General features: G+C 41.0%; 1 protein-coding gene across 5 annotated transcripts in view; it reads left to right on the top strand.

Moving 5' to 3' along the window:
* Positions 1-16,147, top strand: part of kaznb (kazrin, periplakin interacting protein b) — a 205,780-nt gene that overhangs the window by 76,322 nt on the left and 113,311 nt on the right. For all 5 annotated transcript variants that reach the window (XR_005991717.1, XM_041783801.1, XM_041783803.1 and 2 more), the window contains exon 4: positions 5,546-5,753. Coding sequence is in view for 4 of the 5 variants with exons in the window: in XM_041783801.1 (XP_041639735.1) it covers positions 5,546-5,753 (208 nt within the window). In the remaining variant the exon portion in view is untranslated. The remainder of the gene's footprint in view (positions 1-5,545; positions 5,754-16,147) is intronic.

Genomic DNA, 16,147 nt, shown 5'->3' with positions numbered 1-16,147 from the left:
GGCTTTCAGCGGACACAGAAGAGGACTTTGTGTGTTTTGGACATGCCACAATCATGCATCCCTCAAAGTATTTGTCTGCTTGTTGATGTGTATCTGGGACACTTCCCGACCCTTGGCCCCTAAATCATTCATTTCCTCGCATTCCACAGTTGATCGTATGAAAGCCCTGCTTCACATCCCTCAAAGCTGACGGCGGTTGTGGTTTCATATGAATGAAGATGTCATGTTGTGTAAGAAAACCAGATCTGGAGGAAATAACGGGACCCTTCTCCTAAGCTCAAGGCTAAAGTGCTACATTTCTACTTCGCCAATCAGCTCCAAATCAGGGTCAGCGCACTAATCGAGGACAGGGATGTGTCTGTCTAGACATTTATAATGATCTGCTAACATGTGATGTGTGATCAAACATGCCACTGCTGTGTTCATCCTCTCTAGGAGCCCTGATCAATGTCCTGTTAGCATCTCATCGGGTCTGAGTGTAGCAGCAGAGATGCTGATGCTAAGAATGGCAGAAGACTGACAAGGATGAGATAGAAGCAGCAGGAGGAAAAAAATCATGCAAAAACACAGAATCACCTTTATGATGTTTGTTCCTAGGTGGTAAGGATAAAAAAAACTTGGGTCAAACATGCCGACGGTTTTTAGTCATGCCAACGGTGGTTAAGCTGGTTGAGACTGAAAATCTGGACAGCAATAGTTTGGATCACCATGCAAATTTAAAATGAATTCTTAGAGGCTATAAAAGAGGCTCTTATGCCTTTATTTAGTAGGAGAGGACAGTTACAGAGTCAGAGAGAGTTGGGAGTCATATGTGAGAAAGTTGCCACAGGCCATATCTGAAGCAGAGCAGCTCAAGTTGGTGACGACAGCCTCTGTGCATGCAGTGTTCAGAGATAACTACCACGTTACTGGTGCTCTATCCTGAGAACATGTGAGAGATTCCCTGCTGTGGCCCTTTAATAGCCCCATTTAAACCAAACCAAGCTTAGCAGTACACCTGCAAAACAACAAGTTAGCATTGTTTTTTCTCACCCGTTCGACTTCCTGACTAAGTTTTCTTATGCTGTAGTGGCAACGGCATGGTAAAAATACAGTACTACAAATTAAACAGACACTTTCAGAGATTTATAATATACAATTTTATTGACCTGACAGGTTCAGTTTCTTGGGCAAAAATCTTGTGAATCTGGACTTGTTTGAAATTCACTCATGCATTAGCAACACCACAATTGTCTTTTTATTATGGGACTTTTTAAAAGGAATCCAGTGGGGATTTAACAGTATCAAAATCTTGGCATGGTATGATAATACTTGGTAACAAGTCAACGGTACGGTTTTTATTGGGGTATCTAAAAAAACACCCCACAAAAAGAAATGAAGACTTGAAAAAGTAGCATCAGCATTTATTTAACAACTGCACTATTACAAACTATGCTAAAAATGCCGTAGGTGTCATATGTCATAGGTCTCTTTAAACTATTTTCTCTAGTAATAATTAAACCAGCAGGTTACTGATCATAAATTGATTAGCTGATTCGATTTTTCAGTTTTTTCCTTGATCGACTTGACAATAAAGATTTTGAATGACAATGATTTTCTTTTCTTAAAAAATCTGTTATTGATATCTAAAGATTACTTTTTACTTTGTGTTTAATGGATTTTCATTTCTATACTTATAATAAAACATCAACTGCCTAGAAAAATTTTATTTAAAAAATCTACCAAACCACAAGTCACATGACCATCTTTGGTTTTGTTGAAACTCTCCACCAGAAAGTTGTGGCACCGCCTCTACGTATGTATTATTGTTTACTTTTATTCCATAATTTATGGAGGAGTTGATGTGTTATTTTTATATTTTTTCAGCAGCTGTATTCTAACTCCTTCAGGAATTATGAATTATCCAACAAATAATTAAAATCTGAGGTTTTATCAATTAGAATATAACCTGAATATTTATTAAATTAGACTTCAAGGTAGCACACTATGCAGCCTGCACACGTGTGCAAGAGATACTGTGGGATTGCATGAATCCATACAGGTATGCAGCTCCTACGTGGAAATAGGGTGGAGAGGAACAAATGTTTTACTAGTGATGTTTCAAAGCTTCATTGTGCACATTCAGGTTCACTGCTGAGCAGACAGTGAACCTTGAAAGACAGTTGAATTCTGATTTAGTGAACACAGTATTGGATGTAAGGATTAGGAGAAATCTGTTCTTTGCTCCTGTCTGTTGAAACCTACAGGAACAGTGGAGCATCTAACAGCATTAATACCCTCTTCCCTGTATTTCTTTTTTCTCTGATGGGCTCTATAGAAGTATAATTCTTCTCTCATCAGTTAGTGCATCTAGTTTAACAACAACTATTATTAGTATTATTTTTAGTGCTGTTACTTGATTAAAAAATTACACAAGTTAATCACATCACAACGCTGTGATTAATCATGATTAATCACAGCATTTTTTAAAATAGTCTATTTTTATGTTTTTAGATTTTTAAAGGTTGTTATTGTCAAGTGTTTTATTTTTATTCTTTTAATTCTATACAGCACATTGAAAGTGCTGATATGAGTCCTTATTGATACCACTATCGATACTTTCTATAGTTTGGTGGAAAGACAAAATAAGGGCAAATATTTTAACTACAAGTGGTCGTGTGTGGTCGCTACATGTGGAAGTCATGGCAGAAGGTGAATATTCCTCTGTTCCTCCGAGCATTGTGAGTATTCTCGCCACAATTTACTTCCTCTCTGTTACGCTCCGACTCGTCTCCTCGACTGGACGTGTGTCTTTCAAACGCTATAAACTCCAAAACTTTAAATAAGTTACTCATGTCCGTCATCTCCTGGTGTAAAGTGGTAACAGAGCAGACTTCTGCCATTAGCCCTATCTCCCAATAGTATAGAACCCTTTAAAAAAATTCCTGGATCCAGACGGTGATCCAGATCAATCCCAAAATCTAATCAGTTCTTCCTTATGCCATTTCTGACATTTCCTGAAAACTTCATGAAAATCCGTCCATGACTTTTTGAGTTATGTTGCTAACAAACTAATGAACAAACCCACCCAATCACATAACCTCCTTGGCGGAGGTAATAAACCTGTCTAACTGACTCAGTCAGCAGCTCCATGGTGTGAAGCAGTAGGATGTGGTTCTTTCCCACCAAGAGGTGTTGCCATGAAGTGTAGCTATAAATAATTGAGCGTGTAGTGCAGGGGCCAATTTTTAAATTGGTCTAATTGACACATTTTTGTTGAAATATTTTTATTTTCTTTTGAATTCATGTAATTTTTAGGCTCTAACAGTGAGATTGATCCCTATATTTCAACCAGCTGCAAGGGGGCGATTGAGCTATTGTAGCTGAAAATTTCAGTGGCTGCATGTTGCACATCACTTGGTTTGACGCTAATATGCCATGTAATGACATGTGAGAAACCCAAGCAGGAATAATGCCATTCCCAAGACACCAAAAGCCAAGAGTAGACATAGAAAATGCCAGTTTTTATCAAGAATGGACTGATAAATGCATGTTTAACATGCATCATATGGCTGACAGGTGGATTTCTGAAAAATGTATGAAACAAAGTCACTCCTGACTAAACTTTCAATCTCAGTTGTTTTTTGAGTTGTTTTAATAGCTGTAGGGAGTTTATTTAAAGAAGAAGGTATAAAAGATACCTGAAATACCACAACATAGCCTATGTTTTCCTCTACACATGTTCTGAATTTCATAATGTTCTGGGGGTGGATGGGAAGATGTGGGGGCCTGACGTGGCACCGGTTGATGATCACTGGGGTAGTGTGACCTCGGCTATTCTCTACTAAAGACCAATGCAGAAACCTCAGTTGTCATCAGAGCTGTCAGTCATACCAGTCACAGTTACTGTGTTTGAGAAAACTTGATCCAATGTGTATTTTGAAGTTAATGTTTGCCCATGTCTCTTTTAACATGAAGAGGTCAGAGATTATGACCTGTCGGTCAGCCAGTACTGGAACTTCAAGGGGGGTGTTAAGTTTTTATAATCCAAGTTTATATTGCATAATTTTAGGGCTATAGCAGAGAATACAGGAGCTGATAAGTGCCAAAAGAGCCACTTTAATTGCCCAGCATGTGATTCTGACCATGACCAAGGATGGGCTCAGCAAACTACCAGTATTACCAACAAGATGTCAGTTCAGTCACCAGTCTGGCTCATTTTAGTCCACATCTTTGTTTGTCTCTCTGCCATTGTGCGAATACCAATGAGCCGTTATCACCGGCGCTTCAGATGACAGCGTCTGAGTGATGTATCACTCGTCTCCCTCGGTTTGTTGCCAGAGACAGGATGTGTTTTCTTACTGGGGAAATGAAATGTCAAATGCAGATTCAAAGTTGTGATGTCTCAGCAATATCTGGTATCAGATGAACGCTCAGCTGTCCCATCCCTAACCCTTTCTGTGTGCGATGATATTTTACAGCTGTACAGATAAGAATTGATGGTGGTGGTGTTTATTTGTCGGGCCTGTGGATAAGCTGAAATATAATCCCTCCAACTGTTTTTGATCAAAGAATTAAAACTGTCCGCTCTCCTGACAGCTCGATTGTAATTCTCCGGGCCTCTTCTCTTTTTGTTTAGCCCATTAGAGAGCCGCGCCTCTGTCCTCCACTAAGTTTGAGTTAAAATGTTTTCCCCTTGGGCGCTTTGAGCCGGCCCCCTTTTCCCCTTTTCCACCAGTGTGGGGGTGAGCTTTCCCAGGACAAAGAGATGAAAATATAATGGATTGAAAAAAAGGGGGTGGAGGGGACAAAAAGACAGCGGGTGTGAGTGAGAGGGAGGAAGGGAATGTTGCGGGGGGGGGGGGGCTTGACAAGTGCTTGTCAAAGAGTGCAACACTGCTGCCAAAGAGGAAGAGGTAAAGAGGAACAATCTGTGCTTTCCCCCTCATTACAAACCCGATTGCCAACTCATTACAGGCTCCATAGGGTGTATGGGATACACAACACACTCTTATAGTTCCAGAGTTAGTAGAGAGCAGCTCAGTCCAACTACATTCCCCCACCCCTTTCCTCTCTCTCTCTCTCTTTCCCTCTCTCCCCTGGTCCTCCAGCACATGGTATGATCCATTTAAAAGGCTGCATGTCATCTCAGTGTGTGCTGGGTCCTCTCTGAGAGCAGCTGCTCACAGCACATTCTCCTCGGCGGGAGCGCTCACTTTCCCTCTCTGCCTGCTGGGCTGCATCTCTCTTCCTCTTCTGTCTTTATTTCCTCTGCTTACTTTGCAGTCCTCTGTTCCTCTGCCTCTCTCTCTTTCACTCGCTCACACGTGCTTTCTCTGCCACACAGACGTCCCTCTTTATGCAGTAACAGGTAGACAGCAGCAGCAGCAGAGCGACCGGCATTTTAGCTTTTTTTTTTTGTATATGTGTGAAGTAAACTGTGAGAGAAGAAGCACAAGAGGAGGAGGAGGAGGAGGAGGGGGCAAAAGGAGGAAAGGGTCTGAGCTTCACCCCCCTCTGATGCACCTCTTGACATCATGCTGCTCTGTGTGGATTTGCTCCTCAGGGGAAAATCCTTAAAATGATGGAGGACAACAAACAGCTGGCACAGAGGATTGATGGGGCCATCCAGTCCGCCAGCCAGGAAGTGACCAACCTCCGCTCCGAGCTCTCCGCCACCAGCCGCAGACTGGCAGAGCTGGGTGCCAGCAGCCCCCCCGGCTTGGAGAACCACCACCAGCACAACCACCACGATGACAGCCTCCACTACCGGGGTGAGTGTCATAGCATGTTTGTGAATCTCACGCCTAATCCCTATGTGTGAGAACATGAGCATGTGTGAGTGTTTTGAAATCAACAGTGGGAAGTATTTCAGGAATGTGCAGCCGGGTGACTTATTTTTCCCCAAACACCACACTAGAATGAAGAGGGAAAAAGCAACAGAGTGAAAAGAGACAGTCTGGGTGTTGTTAGACAGGAGGGAGGGGAAGCAGGGAGGGGGTTTGGGGTTAGAGAGCGTGAGCCAGAGCCGGTCCAGGGTTTTGGTTTCCCAGGCAGCAGCTGGGCTCCTCTGGGGCTTCATTTCCCTCCAGCTCTGGCTCTTTTCTCCATGCTCTCTCCCCAAGTCTGGCAAAGAGTGTCAAACTTCTGAGCTGTAGGCCTGGAAACTGTATGCCAACATCACTGACGGGGGCTGGCGACAGCATGGCACCATCACTTAGCTGGGGAAGAGATGGGATGGAGGAGGAGTGAGCTTTAGAGGGAAGTTTTGTAGCAGAAGTTGTAAAAGTTTTGGCTTTACATGCTTTTGTACCACTCTTTATAGAGCTTATAACTCAAAGTTTATGAATGACAAATCCACTTTTTTGCTTAATTTTTATGTTCATAGTTTGCTTCATCCTCTGGGTCTAGTTAAAGCCTTGGACAACAGCTACTTCTATAAAGCGAACATCTTGGACTCGTTAATGATGAATTTTATTCTGTAATGATTGGAACAACAATGGAGGGGGAAAGTCCCTGTAATTTTGTCTGCATGTTCTGATGTGGGAACTGGAGAGCAAAGACACGTGCTCATGGTTGGAACAACCTGACAGAGGATGACATGACAGATTCATCCTCTCGTCACCGTGATGCACTGAGAGTAAAACAGGGAAAAGGCTACAGATAAAAAGCCCTCATGTTGTCTCCATTTTGCATTACACTAGGATGTGTTTAATAGCCCTGGGGGTATTGAGATCATTTCTCTTCCAAGCAGCTTGCTGTCAGTGTCACTTAAATGCCTCCTTGTGTCGGGCATATGTAGTTCAGCAGCAGGTGATTCTTCATATCCGCCGCTTGCCCTAAAGATAAACGGCCGATCTGTGAGATCTGGACCCACACTGTGAATCATGGGTACAACACACTACCCCATGGAGCTTCAGCAGTGGCTTTTCAGATCTTAATGCAGTGCAATAACATCATCCTGGAGATTTATTTTGCCATTAAGTTGCATTATGGGAAATGTAGGAAGCAGTGATTTGGGAATATAATGCATGCATTTGGTGGTTTGGACTTCTTTATTTCAAAAGTGTGCATTGTATTGTTGCTCATTTGACTTTGGATGGTGAAGACGTGTTTATCTACAAGGACAAGGCAAGACAAAACTGATGATGTCATGTATGTCAAAAAAAGTCACAGATTACAAAAAGTTAAAAAACTTTTGAACCGTAAATTGTAGCTTCTTATCTTTTTCCTCTTGAAGCCAGTTTCTGCTGTTTCGCTGACGCTGTCCACAGGAACTTTTCTAGCAAGACTGCACTTGCATGACTTTTCAGGGTCCTTAAAGATTAAATCCACACCTGTAACTCCAATAATGAATGTCTTTTTATCTATTTTCAATCCATTTTTGATGTAACTGCTGCTAGCAGCTAATGCTAAATGCCATTTTGTATCTGACAATGCTTTGTAAGGGGCTGTGATAACCAGACTGTTCCGTGGTCGCTTCATGCTCTGACAAACTGCTGGAGAGAAAAAGAGACAGAGCCTGTGATGTGGTCCTCTGTGTCACCGCAGACAGGAACTGCTTTGAATAGTGGCACAAAAACAGCCAATACAAAAAAGTGCAAGAGCTTTTTTTTGTTTTGTTTTTTTTTTTTTTAAGATTTATTTTTGGGCCTTTATTAGATAGAGGAGGACAGTGGATAGACTCGGAAACAGGGAAGAGAGCGGGGAGAGACATGCGCGTACATTGTGCCACAGGCTAGATTCAAACCCTGGCCGCCCGAGTACATGGTGCGCGCCTTAACCACTCGACTACTGGTGCGCCCGCAAGGCCTTTTTTGTCAATATGTGAATATTTTGAAGATTTTTCATCACATAATGATCATTTTTTCACCTTTTGGTCCTGAAGAGATGGGAGAACACTTTTTTTTTTGCAACAAAAGCCTTAGTTGTTATTGTTTATTGTGTCGCACTTAAAAATCTTTGAGTTTAAATATCTGTGCAGTTTTTTCTTTTGTTCATAATCCATTAACCTTTTTATTTCAAGTGACATTACTAGAGCACAAGCCCAGGTTGTTTTGAAAAAAGTATGATGATACATAGGGTTGATATTTCACAAACTTTTTAAGACAGGAAGTCCCGGTGAGACTAAATGGTTAAAAAATGGGACTGTGTAAAGTTTTAACTGGTAGTAAGTGAATTACTCAAACACAGAGTGTCTACACAGAAGCTATGCCAAACTTCATATCACTGCAGATGGGGTCCATTTTAACCACAGTTTTAAGCTATTTTGATAAAAAATAACCCAAGAACCATTAATGATGTAAGTGTATGCTATTATTAGAAACTTTTCGGCCCTTTACTTTGCTTTTGGCAAGCCACCTTGTTTTAAACTCATTTATGATGCACCAAATGAGTGTTTCTCCTCCTGCAGCACACTAATCAGCTATTCAGCAAACTGCAAGCTTCAGGAAAGGAAAGCTAACCTTTAAGAACATGATGAGCAGAGAAATAAGATGGCATCAATCAAGAATAAGACTTTAAAATGCTAAATGAAGGTCAAAAAAAGTAAGAAGCATGACACTAAGGAAAAAATGTCATTATCTAAAAATACCCCCACATAGGCTTTACATTTTCTGAATTATGGTGTTTGTTTGTTTTTTTTAAGTAATAATACTAAAATGAATATTTTTGTTCTTTATGATGCTTAATGCAGTGATTTCCAAACTTCTGTTTGGAAAATATTTTTAGCCAAAAAATATTTTCAAGCCTTTCCCTCCCTCACCATACACATAAATAGATATTGATATCAATATAGTATTGCTGTCTCTATGATGCCCATCATTGTACAAGTGAAGCTTGAATGCTAAACCGCAAACTGTAATGCTATTTTTCCTGTAACAGGGAAATTCTGCAGTTGCAGAATACTTAAGCACTGTGCCTGATGCATGGCTGAGGAAATGTCTGACTATGTACAGACTCAGTACACTCTATTAAGAGAGAGGATGCAACAGAAAAAGCCGGATCGCTAAAGACAGACTGCGCACCCACTGCAGCCAGCTGGAGGTGGAAACTATGGTGGCCAGTATGGACAAACGGTCTGCAAAAGCCAGACGTGCTCTAAATGAAACAAAATGGCTTCAATAAGAGAAATGCTTCAATTTCAGAGATGAAATCAAAAGTCCAAATGAATTTCAAAAGGGGAAATGTGATGCAACTGACAAAATGCTCACCAAGAATCAAAAACAAATTCATGAACAACAAACGCGCTTCTAATACAGAAACGATTCCACACTGAAAATGATCCGAATCCAAAATGTGCTTCAAAACCAGAAATGTCAAAAAGCACTCAGCCTCCAGGGGGTGCTCTAGCAGGAAGAGCGAGAGGGACAGATTTATGATTGTGTTTTGAAAGTTACGACACGGTAACAATACTAATTACCAGTTATGTAGTTACATCAGGGTGTGAATTGGCGGGGGGATGGGGGAGATTCCCCCCACTCTCATTCTGATTTACCCCCTCTGATGACACATTTTCACCTCCGGGGTTATAATCTTTATCTGACTTATCTGTTGAGACTTAGTTTCTTCCCTCCACATGTAGCTCGCTCTCTGTCCATCACAGATCATCAGCTACTCAGCTGAGGAAAGTTTACACAGAAAAAAAATGCCCTGATGTATGTGAATCTACTTGTGTATCTGCGAGTATTTCGGTCAGGGATTCATCAACATCAGGAGTAGCTAATTAAGCCGAGGTCGGCCGTTGTGTCCACGCCATACGCACCACAGCCCAGTTACAGGACTAAAAAAGCATCAGGTGAGAATAGGCTTGGGAGAGCCCAGTGTTTGCCTGGTTATAGATTAAAGGCCAGGAAATGTTCCCACTCTAGTTTTTCAACAATTCCCACCTTGAGTCACATCATTATAAGTTAGACCATGTGTGATTTAATATACATTACAGCAGCTATGATCATAAACTAGGCTTCATGACAAAACCTGAAAGCTTAAGCACATATTATATAAGAACTATGCCCACATGTAAAAAAATGTAAATATTTATCAATATAGAAAACACTACGTTACCTTACCACATAATGACTTTCCTGTCACTAGTACTTACTTAGAGTCACATGATTCAACAACTGGATTAACATTTCTTTGTGACACGAAAAAAAATGGCATTAGGGAAGACAGGAGTTAGAGCTGAATGTTGTTGTCTGCTCTAATTGTCTTTATATTTTTTTTAAATTAAACTGAAATACTCTCAGACTAAAAGTGCAGAGCTCCGACTCCCTCTCTCTATTTATACGCTCAATAGTCAAATAATAATTCACGCTTATCATCAAAAAGAGAAAATTTTCCTACATAGAAGTTAAAGAATAGTCTTCTAATGGTTTGTTTATTGGTCTTTGGGATAGCAGAAAATGAACATGATCATGTTTATGGATTGGGCGGTAAGAACTGTATGATTTACTAGCGCCAATGAATAAATTATGACTCAACAGAAGAGCGTCTCTATCAAAGGTAAAAGGTTTCAAACATCTCCAGCATTTTATTTACAATAAGGAGGGGAATTTGTTTGAACTTCTGATGTAATTAGGCTCAGACAAAGTTTCACTTGCCAGTGTAAGAACCCAGGCCATTCAGACAATCGAACTGCAGTATAATAATATAAATCTTTAATTTTGATTATGTGTCATGAAAGATTCAACCAGTTAGTGAATGCTTTGGACAGAGGACCAGAGTGGAAGGCATTCAGTTTGAGCAGAGGCAGGGATAAAACGTATACCCCCGTGGAGATGAAAATGTATCATCAGATGGGGAATCAGAGCTAGAAGGTGGTGAAATATCCTCACCCTGATGTAACCACATAACTGGTAACGAGTATTATTACCGCGTAATGACTTTCTAAACACAGTTGTAACTCCGTCCTCTCTCTTCCAACTGTCTTTCTCTCCCTCTTGCTCCTCCTGCTAGAGCGCCCCCTGGAGGCCGGGTGCTTTTTGACATTTCTGGTTTTGAAGCGCATTTTGGATTCGGATCATTTTCAGTGTGGAATCGTTTCTGTATTAGAAGCGCGTTTTTTGTTCATGAGTTTGTTTTTGATTCTTGGTGAGCATTTTGTCAGTTGCATCACATTTCCCCTTTTGAAATTCATTTGGACTTTTAATTGTGTCTCTGAAATTGAAGCATTTCTCTTATTGAAGCCGTTTTGTTTCATTTAAAGTGTGTCTGGCTTTTGCAGACCTTTTGCCCTTCCCAGCCACCATAGGAAACAGCTGCACTTTCTCACCACCTGTCCTTAGTTAAAGGACATCAGATATGATTTCTTTCTACTTTTCATCAGCAAACAAAAAGAATTCATCAGAATGAACAACAGAAACTTCTATATCTGCTGGGTGAAGAGTAACAGTGTGCTGCAGCACATTATGTCAGCTGTGGTGACCAAAAAAGAACCTCAAACGCCACCCCACCAGCATGGACTGTCTTCACTTAGAAAAAATGAAAATAAAAAATCATGTCATCTTTACACTTCTTCTTCTTTTTCTTCTTCTTCTAACCACAAATTTTAGATTAAACCCAATCTGCTCTGGCAGTGACATCTAATATTTTCCATGCCAGTAAAGCCTGTTGAATTGAATTGAATTGAATTGAATTGAATTGAAGTCCAGGGTGAAATGACTCATATTTTCTCATCTTTGTTTTAGCATCAGTGATATCTGGTGTAGATTTATTGTTAGCTGGACATTTATCTGAAAGGCGTCTCACAAAATTTGCCACACTTTGCTAACAGCGCAAAACAATGCACATTGTTTGTATTGTTAGCCTTTCTGCCAGCTATGCACACAGTTTTCAGTTAAAATCAGCTTAAATCAAAGTCCTTTAATAAACTTGTGCATTACTGAGATGAAGTAATTCACAAGACTAGTTGCAGTTTGTTAGCTCTTTGTTAGCATAACAACTGCATCAGTAATGTGAGAATGTTTATCAGACTTGGTTGTTGGGTTTTGTTGTTTTTGGTATGAGAATGTGATCTAGGAGGTCAAGTTTGATTTGGTTTGAAATCAACTCGGAATCATTGATCTATCCACACTAATACTGGGAATCAATAACTCTGAGGTTTCAATGAAACAGTAGCATAGAAGAATTTTGTTCACTCTAGTCAACCTGGAATATCTGCCTTCATGTATCTGACTGGCTGATGCATCGCCCTGCATTCCTTGTGTCTCCGCTTATGTGCTGCAGGACCTCATGTCAGTGCTGTGTCCTGGTTCAAACAGGGGCTAATGTGGTCTTTAGGGTTGAAATAACTCAGCTGCATTGAGTTATCTGTGCCGTTCATCCTGCTCACCCTCTGCCTCTTGTTTCGCTCCGGTAGTGTGAACTGGCAGCTTGACATTCCCACATTCCTGAATGTCAGAGCAGTGATGTCATACTTCCTGTTCCCAGAGGCCATGCCAGCAGTCAGGTGACTGATCAAACTAAACACAGACAGACTCAACTTTTAGTTTAAACTGAGAAATAACACAGAAGAGCCCTCATGCTGCTTGCATTTAGAGGGATGAGCCCTGGAACCGTTTAGCTCAGGGATGTTTTTTTAAGGTCTGAAGTTTAAAGATGATTTGTGTGTAAGATTTCTGTGTGTGTGTGATGAGCCGGCGTCAGCGGCCACTGGCTTAGGGAGATTAAACGTTCTTTAGGTGTGCATCCCTCTCAAGGCCTGGCTGTTTGTTGGACCATTTGTTGGCTCTGCCCTGTGCAGGATCAAAGCAGCCACACAGGCAGCTGAGGCTTTTTAAATATGCATGAAGTGACTTCCTGTAAATATATTAAACTGTGCCAAAATGTCAGAATTTCTGCCTTTTCCCTGCAGAGCTTCAATAGCATCTCTGACAGATGTCCAATAGAGCTGTAAACACAGCAGCTCAGCATGCTGTTCTTATGGCCTTGAAGCCTGTACAAAGTAATAAACTCATCACAAGGAGAAAGAGATTTAAGGCCTCTGTTCTTTAACATTGTATTTGCACTAACATTGCCCATTCTCTATGCCAAACCAATGCAGCTCCTAAGCAGAGGAATACCATTACCTTTATTAATTATTTTTGTCACTACACTTTCAGTGCTTTCTGCTGAAAATAGTTCAACTTTTTAATCAAACTGGGCTTAACGGTGTCGTCTTCCTCACTGACCAATCAGAATCAAGAATGAGCGGAATTTCAGACATAAACGTTGTCAACTTTGACGTAGGAGAAACAGCTCTGGTCTCTAGCAGCAGGGCTCAGCCTGGGGGGATTTGGTTAATACTGGAAGGTTGTGGACCAAGTCTGGAAAACTGAGCTGAGAGATTCAAGTTCATTCCCCGAGCTCTGTCGAGGCACCATTGAGCAAGGCAGCAAACTCCCAGTTGCTTGTGCACTCTTTCTTGTGCAACCCACTCATGCTGAAATCTCCATTAGTGCATGTTCTTAGGGTCCTGGTTGTGCATTTGTATGTATTTCCTGTGTTTTAACTAAAGAATGACAAACTGAGGATGATGGAGTGTATCAGAACTTATATTTTCTAGGGTAACATTTCCTATACATCATATTAATGACTCATTGCTGATATTTCTTAGATTGAAAGCAAATTTTGAGCGTGCAGAGCAGTTTGAAACAAACTATATCCACCCTCCCCTTCTCTAGAATGGCCACTGCCTGATCCTACATTAGCAATTGTAGCGATGTGCTGGAGGCTTGACAAGCTCTCAGCAGACGCTAGTAAGCTGAAGTGGTGTGCTTGCAGGACCTGCAAATCTGACAACCAATACCCCAAAGGTTTAGAGGATTGGTATTGAATGTTTTGCTTCCCCAAAACTGAAAACTCAAGAAGAGTGTTGTCGAATATGAAAATTGTGTGGAAGACAGTGTGAACAGCAGCCGTGATTTAGTTTAGCTAGCAATGAACTAACGTTAATAGCATAGAACAAAAGCTAACTCAAGATTGGCTTAGAATTTCATGAAATTTTGGCTTAGAGGAACAGCATTGTTCCACTATGTTTGTTCTGCCAGGGTTCGAACCATCCCTGAGTCAGAGACAGGTGAAACCAACCCAGACAGTAAATTTGAGTTGCCGTTACCCTGTTACAGCCTGTTTTTTTTAGTTGTTGTTTTGTTTTGTTTTCTACACATCCTGGACATTAAAGGGGAAATAGTTTACCTTTTCAAGACAAGTTTATATTGTTCTTAGAGGTCCCCATAACATGCTTGTGAAGTTTGTTGCTGAAAAAACACTGTAGTATTGGATTTTTGTATGTCTAAAACCCCCTCTGTTTCAGCCCTTCTCAGAATGAGCTGTTTCTGACTCTGTGGCTTTAAATGTTACTGATCTGTCTGATTACCTCCGGTACACACACCTTTCAGGAAATGGATGTGGCAGTCCTGTTGTTACAATGTTACAGATGCTTTTATTCAAATTTGAACCACCAATCTCCCAGATCAAAGTCAGCACAGTAACCCACTGAGCTATCCAGTCCCTCAGCTGACAGCTGAGAGGAAGATCAGGAATTGAGGGCGGGGAAAGCGGGGAAAGCCAACCAAACCTGGGGGCGGCGCTTACTCCCCACATGACATCATGAGGGGAAAATCTGAGAACGGCTTGTTTCAGCACACATTTTCTTTGTCAAGTAGCTTCAGTATAGTGGCAGTTTTTGCCACATGTCATCATTAAAACATAAGAAAAGAGCCACATTTAAAGCATTTCATGACATAAAGGATATTTTTGATATTTTGTGGACCTGCTCAAGTCGGGACATGAGTTTGCAAGCTCTCTAAGAGGTTGAGTTGTACAGCTGTAGAAAAGTGGCAATTTAATCAGACCTCAACCACATTTCTTTATTAAAACAAGGGCAAAAAGCCACTCTGAAAGCTTGTTGAGCAGATATTTTTTGCACATCCCGACTTAGGCACCAATAAGCTCCCCTTTCAAATACGAGTGCCAGGCTAGTCTAGCTGAGGTCAGCTCTGGAGCTATGCATGTCTTCTACCTCATTTTGTCATGTCACTCCAATTGACACTTTTTATCTTCCCCTATGATATATTTTCATGTACATTTTTTATGTATTCTCTGAGTGTGTCGCTGCTTACCAAATCTAATTTATGTAAGTCTTAGTTTTAGAGTACATTGAAGTCAATTGAAAGGTCTTTGGCTGTTACAAACAACCTGCCTCCTCTTATTAAAGTTAGAGACAGTAATGTATTCATCGCTGAGCCGAGGTGATGACACTCTTTATTATTGGCCTTCCTCTTAATCCATCACATTGATGTCAAGGCCTCGTTTAACATTCTTAAACCTCTCCAGTGTTTCAGCACCAATCCAATTCAACTCAGTGCTGCCAAACCTGATGTCCAAGAGAAAAACAACCTCTTCAAACATCCAGCCTGCGCTCAATTTGTCTGGAGGTGGTATGAAAATATTTTGTCCTTCAAAATCAATGTGAGTTAACCTTACGGGACATTACATTATTTATACTCCTGGTAGATCAGCGCCATGCAGACACTCAGGGAGAAAGTGCTCATCACAGAGTCATGGGAGTCTGTCAATACTGATCCATACAGCTTTTAAAAACACAACCATCAGGCAGCAAGGGTCACTCATGCAGCATGGGGAGAATGGGTGATAAAATGTGCTTAATACAAAGGGAGACACAAGGTGCTGAGGTTTATTTTAGAGGTATGGAAGTGTATGTTTTTAGATCTCCAAAGAGCATGATGGGGTGAAGTTCACTGGGTTGACACAAACATGAGCAACTGTGATTTAATAGATGTGGTTCATTGATAGAGAGCTAAAGGCACAAAGCATGAAAATCTAGTACAAGGTCGGCGACAATTCCCAAGGAGAATTTAGGTGGGAAAATTCAGAGCAAGTGTGTGCTGCCAGAGCAAGGTGTAAAGTTTACTTTAAAGACAGCATTTTAAGCTTTATGTCATTTGCTTTTGGGTTTCAGGTGGATTTGAACCTAGAAATGACCTTCTCATCACTATAGGGACACAGAAAGCATCAGCTAATGACAAGTTTTGGTGTCCAAACTGGTTTCTATTAGTGGCTTTAAGAGTGTTGTCCTCAAGCATTTCAACAGATTGGTTGTTATAGAAGAGCAGCCCTTGTGGAGAGCAGAAAAGACCAAATCCATTGAAAGCCATGCATCCCTAAA

This window comes from Cheilinus undulatus, linkage group 3 (genome assembly GCF_018320785.1).
Source record: "Cheilinus undulatus linkage group 3, ASM1832078v1, whole genome shotgun sequence".
Classification (NCBI taxonomy): domain Eukaryota; kingdom Metazoa; phylum Chordata; class Actinopteri; order Labriformes; family Labridae; genus Cheilinus; species Cheilinus undulatus.
Note: the sequence above shows the minus strand (reverse complement) of the source record. Positions and strands in the feature narration are given on the sequence as shown.